Source organism: Microcaecilia unicolor, chromosome 3, assembly GCF_901765095.1.
Source record: "Microcaecilia unicolor chromosome 3, aMicUni1.1, whole genome shotgun sequence".
NCBI classification, from domain to species: Eukaryota; Metazoa; Chordata; class Amphibia; order Gymnophiona; family Siphonopidae; genus Microcaecilia; species Microcaecilia unicolor.
The window spans coordinates 45,194,411-45,209,083 of record NC_044033.1 but is presented as its reverse complement, the minus strand read 5'-3'; the positions used below and the strand labels follow the sequence as shown (position 1 = coordinate 45,209,083).

Below are 14,673 nucleotides of genomic sequence, written 5' to 3'. Positions count from 1 at the left end.
GAGCATGTGCAAGAGGTGAGGGGCGTACAGGCATTGGCATCTGGAAATGCGCTGCTGACTACCATAGGATTGAGATTGCTTGGGGGATCCAGAAAGGGCTCTTCAGCTGGCAGGGCCTGGGGATCCCCACCAGCTACACCAATGATATGCATCACTACTGGGTGGGCCCTGCACTGGTAGGATCCTGACTATTAGGGGAAGGTTATTGCCCAGGAAAGGAGGTATCAAGATAAAGCAGGAAACCGGAGAGCTGCTTATTAATAAGAACCGAATGTGGGAGATGCTCAGTACTTTGGTAAAGATTAGTAAAAGAACTCACAAGTTTTCAGAGGAGTAGCCATGTAGCAGTAATAATGACCTAGAGAACAGCACCTTGTAGACTATGGACTCCTATCTTCAATAGGTCAGGCCTCAATTAATCTGTTAGCCTGTAAGGTGCCACCAGCCTTTGCTGTTTTCTCTAATGTGATAAAATTGCACCTTGGATTCATCACAGGTACAAGTGTAGTCTTTTCTAAAGCATGTCTCTGTGAACTGTTCCTCCATGCTTCAATTGAGCCTGTGCTCTTCAGAGGGCACACTGAGGGAAGCTGTCTATACACACACTAGCTCTATAAGACTTTTTTATTTTTACTTTATTATATTTTTCCATTAAATAGTCCCAGATGAGTTGCAATAAAACCACTTGTATAGATATTACTGGTTAGAAGACGTCAGTGCTTAATATAATGAAGACCTCTTGGGGTCTTGTTCCTACTTTTTACGTTGCTCTCAGATACTTCCTCTGATCCAGACATGGTGCTGGAACTGCACCAGTCCACGTTCTCCTGGTCACCTCCATGTAGTGTCAGTGCCAGCAGTTCCGAGTCTGGAGAGGAGCCAGAGCAGAAGGGAGGCCTAGAGACCTGCATCCATCATTTGGCAGTGAAGAAGGTGAGAAATGGCCCAGGAGTCAAGGGTGGGAATGAGTCAAAAGAAAACAATGCAGGTAGCAGAGGAAACACTTCACTTATCATTTAGTCCTCGCAATGACTCAAACATCTGCCCAGCCACTCATTCACCCATCCACTTACTCTGCTCATGCCTCCACTGACCCAGTAACATCCTTTCCTCATCTATTTATACAGGGTCTCTCTGGTTCATCACTGTGCTCATAATTGTAGCTATTTATTTTTGTTCTCTTAGGGAGCATTGGTGGGCGTTGTTGGGAAAGTCGGCTGTGGAAAGAGTTCACTACTTGCAGCTATCACAGGAGAACTTAACCGGTAAAGTCCAGAAAGAGTCCCTTCTGCTAATTGGGGGGGGGGGGGGGCAGTGCACGAGGGGGTGTAGTCTGAAGCCAGGGGCATGTGCAAGAGGTCTGAAGCCATGACATGAGAGAGGTGAGGATTCAGGTCAGGGTCTTGTGAAGAAGTGTGATCTCATGGGAGACATATGAGATCATATGGTGTCAGGTCAGGATTTCAGAGGAAAAAAAAGGGATAATGATTGTAGAAAGACAGGGAGGGATGAAGAATAAATGTAGAGGGTGGGATGGAAGATTTAGAGAGAGATGGAGGGGTAAACTGCATAGAGTTGAGTGAGAAGAATGTAAGCAATGCATGAAATACAAGGGGCTGGGAAGAAAGAGGGAGAGATGAATAATGTAAGAAGGGGATGGAGAATGTTGGGATTGATGACTATTTATGTATAGTGAGAAATGGTGATGTGGAAAATGTAGAGGGAGAAGGGAGTGAAGAATGAAGTGGGAGGGAGTGAATGGAGAATGTGGAGAGGCTGGCCTGCTGATTTGGTATGGAAAAAGCATCCTGGTTTGATCCCCAAATCATTCTTGCACTCTTGGTTTGCTGGGGATGCTGCAGAGAGAGCTTGCAAAGCAGAGAAATGCATGGGAACAGAAATCTAACCCTTCCCCGCTGGAATCTTACACGTCCTCATCCATCCCCACAAGAATTTAACCCATCCCCGCTATAATTGAATAGTGTTCTAATAAAGGATATTTCCCAGATGTCAGTCAATAAGCTCTGACAGCCTTAGTACTCTATAAAGATGTCACCAATCTCTTTTTTTTTTTTTTTTTTTTTTTGCTGCTTTGAACACAACACCTCCTCCCCTGGGCTCTAAACAGCACACAGTCACAGGCTTTATAGTTCCTGTTGCCAGAGTTTGGGCCTGGCTCCAATTCCTCCAGCAAGCTCACTCCCCCAAACTCTGGCAACAGGAACTACAAAGCCTGTAATAGTCTGCAGTTTAGAGCCCAGGGGAGACACCATCCTCACGGGTTAAGTATGTGTTGTCTTCCCCCTTTTCGAAACAATTCTCAGCCCTGAACACTGTATGATTCCTCCCACACCCGCATGTGAAACAGAGGTGCTCTGGTTTCCAGTGGCTGATTATGTAGGCTCGAAGGAGAGAGGCCCTGTCTTGTAGAGCTGCATTACAGCAGGTGGGATAGGTACAGTTTAATCAGTGATGGAGGGTAACATTGTGGGTATTATTATTGACCAGCTTTCTTCCTGGTCCTCCTCCTGGAAGCACCTGCCTTTAGCACTCAGCAGCAAACTCCTGTACAAGGCTGAGTAGTAAATCAGGTCAAGTAAGCATCACTTTACTATAGTTAGCATTTTTTTTTAACACAGACCAAATAAAATCTATGGGATGACAGTAAAACAACTACAAAATGTGTTTACAGAAGCATTAATATTCAAAGGGCAGAGTTAAATGTTAGAGATGGGGAGGGGAGAAGTAATAATAATAATAGTAATAAAGTAAGATTATGCTAGAATTTTTTTTAGACATGTTAGAGGATCACAGCCTTACTGTTCCTCTGCATCTGTGCTCTTACAGACTCTAAAGCTGGCAGTGCATGCAAACAAGGTGATTGAGCCCTTTCAAGTCAAAAAAATCTCCTGAAAAGCACATTTTTAAATCACCAAATCCAGGTGGCAAAACAACTATCCAGCAAAATAGCTGCCTTTTAATTGATAGCCCCACAAGCAGGCAATGTGCTATAAATAGCCTTTACTGACAACTCCACAGCAGAGTACATTAAATGGAAGGAAATTCATGAATGCCACTAAGCAGCCAAATGTTTTCATGCAGGCTTCATTTGGAGGGGGGGGGGGGTCTGTGTGGTTATTTTCATTGCCTATTCATTTGCTAAATATACCCCGCATATATTAAATCTAGGGATTATACCTGAGGCACTGGTCATTCTGCTAATCATCTTCCTGAGGTTGATCCATTCACCTGCAGTAAGACCTGACATTCAGTACCATCCATGGCGTGCCCCAGACCCTTTTTTTTTGTTTTTGTACCCTGCGCTTTCCCACTCATGGCAGGCTCAATGCGGCTTAAGTACTTATTTGTACCTGGGGCAATGGAGGGTTAAGTGACCTGCCCAGAGTCACAAGGAGCTGCCTGTGCCTGCAGTGGGAATCAAACCCAGTTCCCCAGGACCAAAGTCCACCACTCTAACCACTAGGCCACTCCTCCACTCCACTCCTTTCCATAAGGAAACATAATAATAAGGAGTGGAGGAGTAGCCTAGTGGTTAGAGCACTAGTCTTGAAACCCAGAGTTGGCTGGTTCAAATCCCACTGCTACTCCTTGTGATCTTGGGCAAATCACTTAACCCTCCATGACCTCAGGTACAAACTTAGATTGTGAGCCCTGAATGTAACTCACCTTGAGCTACTACTGAAAAAAAGTGTGAGCAAAATCTAAATTAATAAATAATTTGATCTCAAATCAAAATCGGAATCTCAATCCCCGTATCGCCAGCGCCGTACAGACTCCAGAGCAGTGGGACTGTTGGAAGGAGCAAGTAAAGCAGACAGTGATGATGACGGTGTGTATTGCAAGCCGGTCGCATGCTGCATGGACTCCAACACCAGCACTGGAAAAAGGCACGCTAAGCGGTGTGCCTGCATCAAACCATGCTGCTGAATTCTGATGTCTTGACAGGAGGTGTGTGTGCAGTGTACACACCTTGTATGGATATGCCTGTCCCTATGGGAACCCTGCAGGAATGCCTTCCATCCCCATGGGAACCCCACAGAACTGCTTCTGTTCCTGCGGTATTACCGCCAGTGGCGTAGTCACAGGTGGGCCTGGGTGTGCCAGGGCCCATCCACTTAGGGCTCAGGCCCACCCAACAGTAGCACATGTTTAGTGGGAGCTGGTGGAGATCCCAAACTCTACCAGCTGAACACTTCCCCCTGATGGTAATGAAAATGCTGCTCTCCATGATACTGGCACCTGCCCATGTTCAGTTTTCAGCTCATGCCTGCTGCAGACTGCCAAGATGGAAAGAAGCATTTTCCTGCCAGCTAAGATATCTTTTGGTGGTGGTGGTGGGGATGGTGAACATTTGGTGCCCACCCACTTCTTGCCTAGGCCCACCCAAAATCTGTTGTCTGGCTACGCCCCTGAGTCCCGCAGCCCCTTGCAGGTCTCTAATGCACAGCACTTTGGGGAAGATGACATCTAGAGCCTAGGTTCAGGGTTCATGATTGCAGCATTCTGGAAGGAGTTGTGGTAGATGACTGTCGCTGCAATGATCGGACTAGGTATATTTTGGGGAAAGATTCCCAGGTAGTTGTGAATGAAGAAGGATCATATCACAAGGATCCCAAATGAGCTGGAAGATCAAATGAACAGAAGGAAACTGTCAGGTAAAAAATGAGATTGTAAAGAGAGTGTAACACATAGAGAATGTAGAAAGATGTTGGGGCTGGAGAGGGGAGCCACAGCCCTCAATACCATAACTTCCCTTCTCTAACAAAAACCCTTGACTTCCTCCACACTATCTTTTTGCAGGAAAGATGGTTATATCCATGTTTTCGGCCTAGAACAGGGATTTGGTCTCGCAGCTCAAGAGCCATGGATCCAGTTTTCCACAATCAGGCAGAACATCCTGTTTGGGAAAGGATACAATGCCAAATTCTATCAGGAAGTGGTGGAGGCCTGTGCTCTGGATGATGATCTGAAGGTGAGTCCCTGGGGTCAGGAGATGACAGAGATCTATGCCATGTCTGATGAACATATAATTAGGAATTAGATTGGGGTGAATGATAGCTTTAATATAATTGGACTTTTCACAAGTGATGTCAAATTAGCCATGTGGCCAAATTAGCATGCACAACTTTAAGGCACCATTTATAGAATTTGGGGGTTCATGCCTAAGAGTTCCCATTCCTCCATTCCCCAAATACAGGTTCATTACTCCCACCCTACTGGAGTCTCCAGGAATTAATTTTATTGAGATTTTGCTTGAGCTTTTGATACAGATCAACACTGAATGCTTATTTTCACATGAAGGAAGATGGGGTTGTGGATAATATTTGCAAGTGGCTGAGAGTCACTTTAAAGATTTCTAATTGGAATAAGGTGAAGTTTGGGATCTCCAGGGCTATGTGCCGGGGCTACAGTTATTTAATAGTATTAGTGATCTAGAGGGAGCAATAAACATCAGTTTTGCCATGTCATACTATAAATCCACAGCAGGAGGCGCTGACATTATAGTTGGAATTAGGAATAGTTCAGGCAGATGGGCAAACAACCTTGTAGATGATATTGTGGGTGCGTGTATGGTGAGCTTTGGGGAGATCAAAAAAGGCAGGTGCAATATGTTATGAATGGGTCATCCCCCAGTGTATTAGCAGATAAGAAGAGCAAGGTGTGCTTTAAACAGGGGTTGGAGCAAGGAAAGAAAAAAAATGTGGATTTAGTTCAAGCCTTTTCAGTACTAGTTCAAGTTGTATCAGGTATTTTCCTATCCCAGAGGGTTCACAATCTCTGTTTGTACCTGAGGTAATGTAGGGTTAATTGACTTACCCAAGATCACAAGAAGCCACAGTAGTCCTTGAACCCTGTCTTCCCTGCTACTCTAACCATTAGGCAGTTTCTCTACTCGGAGGACTACAGGCCTTAGTTTTGAGTAGCCATTCTAAAAGAAAGTTGCATAAATTATGGAAGTACACGATAGAGCCCCTGGGCTGTTAAAAGTGATTCCTAACTTAGAACATGGTGTGATGAAGTATCTTACCAACCTGAATAGTTTGGGCTACAAAACTCAAGAACATAAAGAGAAAATGGCAGTTTTTGGAAATGTATGTAATGTAATGTAATTATCATTTATAGTCTGCCAACTCCCAGTGAGGCGCAAAGCAGATTACATACAAGACAATTTCAAAAACAGAACAGATAGCAATCTACAATAAATATTCTTTAAACAGATATATCTTCAACTCCTTCTGAAAACAAAATTAAGAGGTCCTTTGGCAAAGAATACCAAACATGCACAGCCTAATAGCAAACCTGATTTTATTTTTTTATACTGAACACTCACTAATGAAGGGAAATAAATTAATTATGTATCAATGGCTCTTGATGAATAGGAAAAGAAAATAAATCAACTAAATCCCCAGGGCTTGTGCCTTCAAATCTCTTGTGGAACAAACATGCTAATTAAAAATATACCTGTGCTTGCACTGGCAACCAGTGGAAGCAAATGAGAGACAGAGCGTCTCTATCAGACTTCTTCAGATGGAAAATAATTTGGGCTGCAGGTGTTTTGAAGAAGCTGCAATTTAGAACTGATCTTTACTGAAATAGTCGAGTACAAACTATTGCAGTAGTCTAAATGGGATAAAGTAAGAGTCTGGACTAATAACAAGAAATGTTCTTCTGAAAATAATGAACGTAAAGTACGAAGCTGATGCAGTTTCAAAAACACTGAGCTGAGCTAGCAACACGGTTAACCTCTGTGATTTGAAGGATAAAGTAGTGTCCAAAAGGACTCTCAAAACCTTGGAAGTCAACTCAACTCTAATGAACCACCTGGGAGTGTCAAAGACTGGAATATATTTCGTACAGAGGGGCATTTTCGATATGACATTTAAGTCCGACTTTATATGTTTTGCAAAAAACATCCAAAATCTGAATAGGAAGGAAGTTCATTTTTGCTTTCAAAAATACTGTTTCTAACAAGGTTTTATGCTTTGGACATTTTGTTTTTTTTGGTCCATTTTCAAAAAAAAACCCGTCCAAGTGAAAAAGTAGAAAATCAAGCCATTGGGATGTAGGAGGGGCCAGCTTTTTTAGCAGAGTGGTCTTCCAGACATCCCAGGAGATAAATGGGGCACCCTAGGGGACACTGCAGTGGACTTGTTACACATCTCACTGTTGCTCCCTTATCTTGTCTGCTGATCCCCCTAAAACCCACCCAAAACCCACTGCCCACAACTGTACACCACTAGGGGGCACATTTATGTGGGTACAGTGGGTTTCTGGTGAGGCTCACAGTTTCCACCACAAATGTGACAGGTAGAGGGAGATAGGGACTAGAGTCACCCATGCCATGGTGCACGGCATTGACAACTACACTACTCCAGGGACCTACATGCTGCTGTAATAGACCTGGCTCTAACATCTGAGGCTGTCATAGAGGCTGCTAAATCATTCACATTTGTAGGGGGTGGGAGGGGTCAGTGACCACTGGTGGGGGTAATGAGGGGGTCACCCCTGATTCCTTCCAGTGGTCAACTGGTCATTTAGGGCACCCTTTTATTCCGTATTCATTATAAAAACAGGTCTAGCTCAAAATGTCTTAGTTTTAGTCCTGGACACTTTTGTTTTATTCCATTTTGGCTGAAAACCACCCAAGTGTTAGGAACGCTCAGCTCCTGCCTTTAACATGCCCCTGACACTCACCTTTGTGATTTGAACGCAATTCTGACGGATTTCATAGAAAAATGTCTATAAATTGGTTTTGAAAATACCAATTTGGACATTTTTGGACATTTTTGTGAGAAAAACGCCCAAATGCAGATTTATGCCACTTTTTGGACGCTTTTCTCTTTTGAAAATGAGCTCTAGAGTAACTTAACAAGAGTAGTTTCATTTCATTTTATCATTGTTGAGTTTGAACCCTCGCATCTTCCTATGAGTTTGTACCAAAGTAATGGTATCATTTACCCTTAGTATAGTGGTGTTTAAATCATCTACCAGGACAAGAAGCAACACATCATCTGTATATGAATAACATTTAATATTGCAAGCTGAGAAATCCTGTCCAAATGAACTCATGTAAATATTAAACAAAATAGGTGAAAGAGGAAGACAACATATTTTTCATTTTGACTGTGTAATGTCTATTAAACAAAAAATTCTTGAAACGAATGTAAAACATGCTGAAATGCATACTAGCGAAAAAGTGCTGATGTTGGCACTTAACATGATGGGCGTACCTGGGCTGTTGAAGGAAGTTCTTTTATTGTGTCAGACTTGGTTACTGATATGCTGGTATCAGGACTGGCCCTGTCACTAGACAGACTAGGCATCTGTCTAAGGCAGCGACACTTGAGGGGGTGGAGGGGTTGGTGACATGGCAGTAATTCTACTACTACTACTAAACATTTCTAGAGCGCTACTCTTCTCCTCCTTCTCCTTCCCCTTCCTCTACTGCCACTCTGCATCTTCCTCACCACTTTCAGTAGAGGTCCATGCTCAAGCACTGCCATGTCCTGCTCTCCCCCAATGCATTTCTTGTAAGAGGGAGACCATAGCAAAACTTGAACACAGATTACTACTGTAAGGCCCAATGACCGTGCTGGGCACCTTTGGAGAAGAGGAAGGGTGGCAGTGCTGGTGGCAGGGGAAAAGGAAGCAGGGGGAGAGACGCTGGACATAGGATAAGGGTAGGGAAGGGGAGATGAAATGGTTGACCTGGGTAGGGTGTAGGGAGGGGAAAGGGAGATGCTGGCAGTGTTCTGCAATGCAAGGTCCCCAGAGACCTCTAGGTTAGTCCCCATTGTTTTTTTTGTTTTGTTTTGTTTTGTTTTCTGCTAATCTGCCTCTCTACCCAGGCTCAAGACAGAAAGAGGAAAGTGGATGGGGGAAAGACCCGCATGCTTAAAGGGCAAGGCATTTCGCTATAGACAAAAGAGAATGCATTTGGAAGTGCTCACAATCTTGAGGAGACCCCCCCCCCCCCCCAATGAAGTCTGAAAGTGGGTTGGTGGGGGATGGATGTCATTGACACTCACTGGTCAGTAGTGTTGTGGCTCTTTATGGGAAGATATTTGGCAGCTCTCCTTCAGCTCATTAGAATCCAAAATGGCTCCAGTTTAAAAATAAATAAAGACCACTGTTCTAAGTGATCAGATACTCTTCGATTGGCTCTGGCTGGGATATCTGAGTGCCTCTTTTCATCTTTCAGATTTTTCCAGGAGGTGACCAGACAGTGGTGGGAGAAAATGGAGTGACCCTCAGTGGAGGACAGAAGGCTCGAGTAGCCCTGGCCAGGGCTGTTTACCAAGTGAGTAGAACACATTCACACATTTAAATTCTCTCATCCTCTCAAACAGAAGTGTTATTACGTGCTGATCCTCCCAAAATCCTGTTCCTTATATCCACTGCACTATGGAGAGGACCCCTGAAATTTACCAGGAAATGCACCCTTGGAAGCCATGCATGCTAGAAAGATGCATAGGTTGATGTGTATGGTGTCTGTTTAATAAAGGCAACATATATGCCAGGGAAAGCAGGTGCACACATTACACCCATTCTGAGGCAGATATAACTTTGCTGCCTGAGTCTGTGTGGATACTTGTTTATTTTATAACAGAGTAACATAGTAGATGACAGCAGAAAAAGACCTGCACGGTCCATCCAGTCTGCCCAAAAACATAAACTCATATGTGCTACTTTTTGTGTATACCCTATTTTGATTTGTACCTGTCTCAGGGCACAGACCGTATAAGTCTGCCCAGCACTATCCCCGCCTCCCAACCACCAGTCCCGCCTCCCACCACCGGCTCTGGCACAGACCGTATAAGTCTGCCCAGCACTATCCCCACCTCCCAACCACCAGTCCCGCCTCCCACCACCGGCTCTGGCACAGACCGTATAAGTCTGCCCAGCACTATCCCCGCCTCCCACCACCGGCTCTGGCACAGATCGTATATGCATGTATCTCAGAACTTCATCCTCAGGAATGCCTATATGTGTGCTGTATAAACATATGCTCTTTGTTTCGGCTACATATCTCTTTGGATGTGTATAACCCCAGCAATTTTATGAGCACCTATTTCTGCATACATTGTCCCATAACAAGTACTTTTACCTGTATTTAGCAGAAATGTCTCCAGAAAGAGCATTAGGGTGGGGATTGCAAAAAACATGCAGACTTTAATGTTTTCAACAGCACATGCATTATTTACTCAGAAAAGATGCCTGATCTGCACAAAAATGAAGCACAGCATCTGCAGCATCATAAGAAACCTACACTTTCACTTTGAAAATTTCATTTCATTTATTAAAACTTGTATTCCGTAATTCTAGAATTCAGTGTGGATTACAATGAAACATACATATTAATATAAAACACATAGACATTAAAACACAGATACAATAGCAGATAACAAAAACAATCAATATATTATAATCAAATATTAACATCCACTAATGAACACTAAAAAAAAAAGCCACGTCTTCAGCTGTTTTGAAAGTCTAGCTAGTTCAGTAGGAAGTTCCGAAGGAAGTGAAAGTTCTAAAGTTTGCAAGTAAAAAGTACCTGCAGACTTAGCAGCTATGCATGTAGCATGGATATGGTCTCTATATGAAACAATGTAAGGGATCTGACTGTAGGGGGAACTGACAGCTCGTGCAGTCCCAGTCTTTTTCAGCAAGAGGTGTTGGCTGCATGGGGAAGCTCACAGTCCCTGCAGTCCCAAGCTCTCTCAGCAAGAGATGCTGGCTACAAGGGGAAGCTCACAGCCCCTGCAGTTCCAGGCTATTTCAGCAGGAGGTGCTGAGTATAGGGGGGGAGCTCACACCTCTTTTAGTCCTCTTACCGAAGAGAGGCAAAGACTGCAAGCACTTTGACTGCCTTTTTCTTCTTTTGGTCATTGGACAGATACCATGACACTCTCTTCTTTTCTTTTTTTTGTCAGAATAAGGAAATATATCTTCTCGATGACCCACTAGCAGCCGTCGATACTGATGTTGCCAGTCACATCATGGAGAAGTGCATTCTGGGAATTCTCAGACACAAGACTAGAATCCTTTGTACACATAGGCTGGAGGTCTTGGACAAGGCAGATATATTGGTGTTGATGGAAGATGGAAAAATAGTGCAGACAGGTAGAGTCTCTGGTGTTATATGATGGTTAGTTGTTGTTCTCCTTGGTGACCAGTGATATCCCTGAGAAGCTGCTGTCCAGCAGAAAGAGGAAGAATAAAACGAAGGTGCTGTGTAGATAAGGATGAAGCACCTTCTAGCCTGGCCTTATTACAAGGGTTTTGGAAAAAGAAAATTCTGTTCAGAGAGAATACTTTAATACTTCCCACACCCTTTTCTTAATCTTGTTTCCCATCTAGTCCTGCCTAATTATGTTATCCACCCTTAATTATTTGTTTGTCCTTGAGATAGTCTAAATCCCTGGTTACTTAATGCACAGGTATTAATTTGCTTCTTGAACTTATTGTAATTTGTGTTATATTCTGTACATTATTATGTTTTATTCACCTTATTGTTTGTTTGTAAGCCATATTGAGTCTATTTTGGGCTAATGTGGGGTATAAATGTCATAAATAAATAAAATAAATGTCATAAATAAATGTCATAAATAAATAAATAAAGGCTGTCTGTAATAATTCATAGATCACAACGTCACCCCAGGGGGAATGGGCATTATTAGCTAAAATACAATTTTAAGACTTAAAGAAATGTTTAAATAGTATAGGATCACTCAATATGTCACTACAACTGCGTACTCACAGGTATGTCCAAAAAGCAAATATGGAGCCTTTTTAAAGGCTATTATTGCTTCAACGAGTGAATGTCACTTGTTGAAGCAATAGTAGACTTTAAAAAGGCTCCATATTTGCTTTTTGGGCGCATCGGTGAGTGCGCAATTGTAGTGACATACTGAGTGATCCTATACACTAATTACAAATTTCTTGAAGTATTAAAATTGTATTTTAGCTAATAATGCCCATTCCCCCTGGGGTGACGATGTGATCTATGATTTATTACAAGGGTGACACTCCCATATTAAAGCAGTAACTCCCATTGTCTGCATTTAGAGCCTTCTGTAGTATTTCCCTAATCAATACAGGTGCAGTGTTCTAATTCACTCCTAAGAAGATTGCGGTACCCGTGCCACAGCAATTGTGTTTATAGACGAGTGTATTCAAGACCAAATTACTTTAATTTTTCTGTGAAAAACACTTGTATATTCCCTTTTGATGCAGTATGTAAGTGCATTTGAGTAGCCTAGGAAAGGGTTAAAGCAGGAATTCATTACATGTGTTCTCATGTATGCCCAATCCCCAATTATAGGATTATCTCTGTGTTTGGGCAGGTAGAATAGGGCTATGTCTCTGGAGGAAAGTGGACTCCCAGAGGCAGGAGGGAGAGCAGGAAAGCAGAGGTAGAGCTGTCTGCAAGTGGCTACCAACATCCAAGTAAATTGTTTACTGGATTTTATGGAGAAGCATGGATGTGAACAGGGTTAGAGGGTTTTTTAATAAGTCTTAAATATAAATGCAAGGAACCCACTGTTCTATTAGGCTATGGAGTTCTTTTCCTTCCTCTTTTGTTTTTACTATTGTAAACTGCCTTGCTAAGCCCCAGCAGGAAAGAGGTATAAATCATAATAGACATAAAATTTTAGTTCAAATATTCAGTGCCACCCCAATACAAATAATAAAAAAAAAAAGATCACAAAACCACAACCAAGTTCAGTAGACCTCTGAGAACCACATAAGCAAGATAGGAAAAAGAGATTTAGAAAAATACAGACAAGACAAAGAACTGTCAGATATTCCTTAAGGATCTACCAGACCCCAAATCACTAGAATGCAAACACATCATTTAAATCTAAATGTAATTTAATTTTAATTTAAACACAAAGGGGCCATTTTACTAAAGAAGAAATTTGCAAAAGATGTTACTGTCCCTTGTTGATTGTCTTGGTGTCCAGTTTGCTCCAAACATTACTGGTACTCTGTCCTGCACGGAACTGGGGAGGAAGTTGTAATGGGACTGGCAAAGTCCTAGGGCAAACATGACCCAACCTGAGGAAGAAGGCTCTTGCTTTCAAAAGCTAGTCAAAAATGCATTGTTAGTATCTTGTTTATTAGGCTTATTTTCTTTTACTACTACTACTACTTAACATTTCTATAGCGCTGCCAGGGTTACGCAGCGCTGTACAAGTTTAGACAAGGGACCTTTAAAGGAGACTAAGCAGCAACCACACTACTTTATCCATACGGCAAACCAGGGGATCACAGTGAATACATAGACCCCCTCCCCCCATTTCACCCCAATTGTATGCTCTAATTGATCTAGTTTCAGAGGAATGGGGTATATGTATGTAATATAATGGAACTAAAAAAAGGAAGGTTTTGACAGTAGGTTCAACAGTTCTCCCAAGCAAGCATACTGGACCCATAATTGCTTCTGAACTGGAGCAGTGTAAACAAAGATTATCTGCCCTGTGCCATTGTCTCTCAGACACAGTGATGCTCTTTGACTCTTCCTTATAGGGGTGTGGCATTACATACACCAGCTTTCCCCAGACTTTTATTGTGTGATCCCATTCTTAAAAATGGTAACCACCACAGCTAAACAGAAGTTCCACTTTCATTCCCCTTCCTCTCTCCTCTCTTATCTTTTTTATAAGAACATAAATGCCTACATTCTGCAACACAGCATAACCATCGATCATACTGGACATGATATAATCTTCCCTCTATTCGAACCCCTTTGTGCCTGACTCTAATGTACCCTATTCGACCACAACATCACCTGTATTCGTTTCTCTGCCGGACTTGGCTAACGCCTTACGGCACTATGTAAGCCACATTGAGCTTGCAAATAGGTGGGAAAATGTGGGATACAAATGTAAGAAATAAAAAAATAAGCTGGCCTCCACTCCTCTCTCCTTTTTTAGCTGACCTCCACCCCTCTCCCCTCTTTCAGCTGACCTCCCTCTTTGTTTCAGTGTAATCTGTTTCCATTCTCTTTCCAGGGACTCCATCAGCGATCCTTTCACAGGTGGAAGTGACACGCAAACTCCAAGATGAGAAGGCTGAGAGAAAGGAGGAAGGTAGGAACTGATTGGGGGACCCAGCAGTATGCATGGAGATTAGAAACGTTGCTCACTCCAGAGCTAACACTTCACGGGGGTAATTCTATAACACTGTGCCTATATTTAAGTGCCTAGAGGCACCTACTCTATAAAGGAAAGTAGGCACCTGCTAGCATAACAGGTCAAGTATGTGCCTATAGTTTAAGCATACCTCCCAAAAACACTAAATCCTTTTGGTGAGCTATCATAAACTACTAAACGTATTGGTCTCTCTTAACAATGATTACACTGCAAACCTCAGCGGTGACACTCACTAATTCACATCTTAGTTTAATGAGAATTACACACTCACTTCCTTATCGGGATGCGGTAAATTCTTTATATATAAAATGTTTAAATTTTTTTCTTTATTAATTTGTATCAATTTTTTAACTTAAGAATTCTTAATAGAGTTATAAATAATTAAATTATAGTACTCATCATAAAGATGTTCTTTTCAGCCGGGGGGTTGTTTCGTCCAAATAGGACCCCCTTGCTGAAAAGAACACCTTTAAGATGAGTACTATAATTT

The 14,673-nt window shown here is 42.5% G+C and overlaps 1 protein-coding gene across 4 annotated transcripts in view; it reads left to right on the top strand.

Moving 5' to 3' along the window:
* The window catches only part of LOC115465411 (multidrug resistance-associated protein 7-like), a 120,717-nt gene that overhangs the window by 62,883 nt on the left and 43,161 nt on the right, over positions 1-14,673 (top strand). For all 4 annotated transcript variants that reach the window (XM_030195856.1, XM_030195857.1, XM_030195859.1 and 1 more), the window contains 6 exons: positions 776-933; positions 1,186-1,265; positions 4,822-4,993; positions 9,224-9,322; positions 10,959-11,148; positions 14,043-14,120. In XM_030195856.1, coding sequence (XP_030051716.1) covers positions 776-933; positions 1,186-1,265; positions 4,822-4,993; positions 9,224-9,322; positions 10,959-11,148; positions 14,043-14,120 — 777 coding nt within the window. The remainder of the gene's footprint in view (positions 1-775; positions 934-1,185; positions 1,266-4,821; positions 4,994-9,223; positions 9,323-10,958; positions 11,149-14,042; positions 14,121-14,673) is intronic.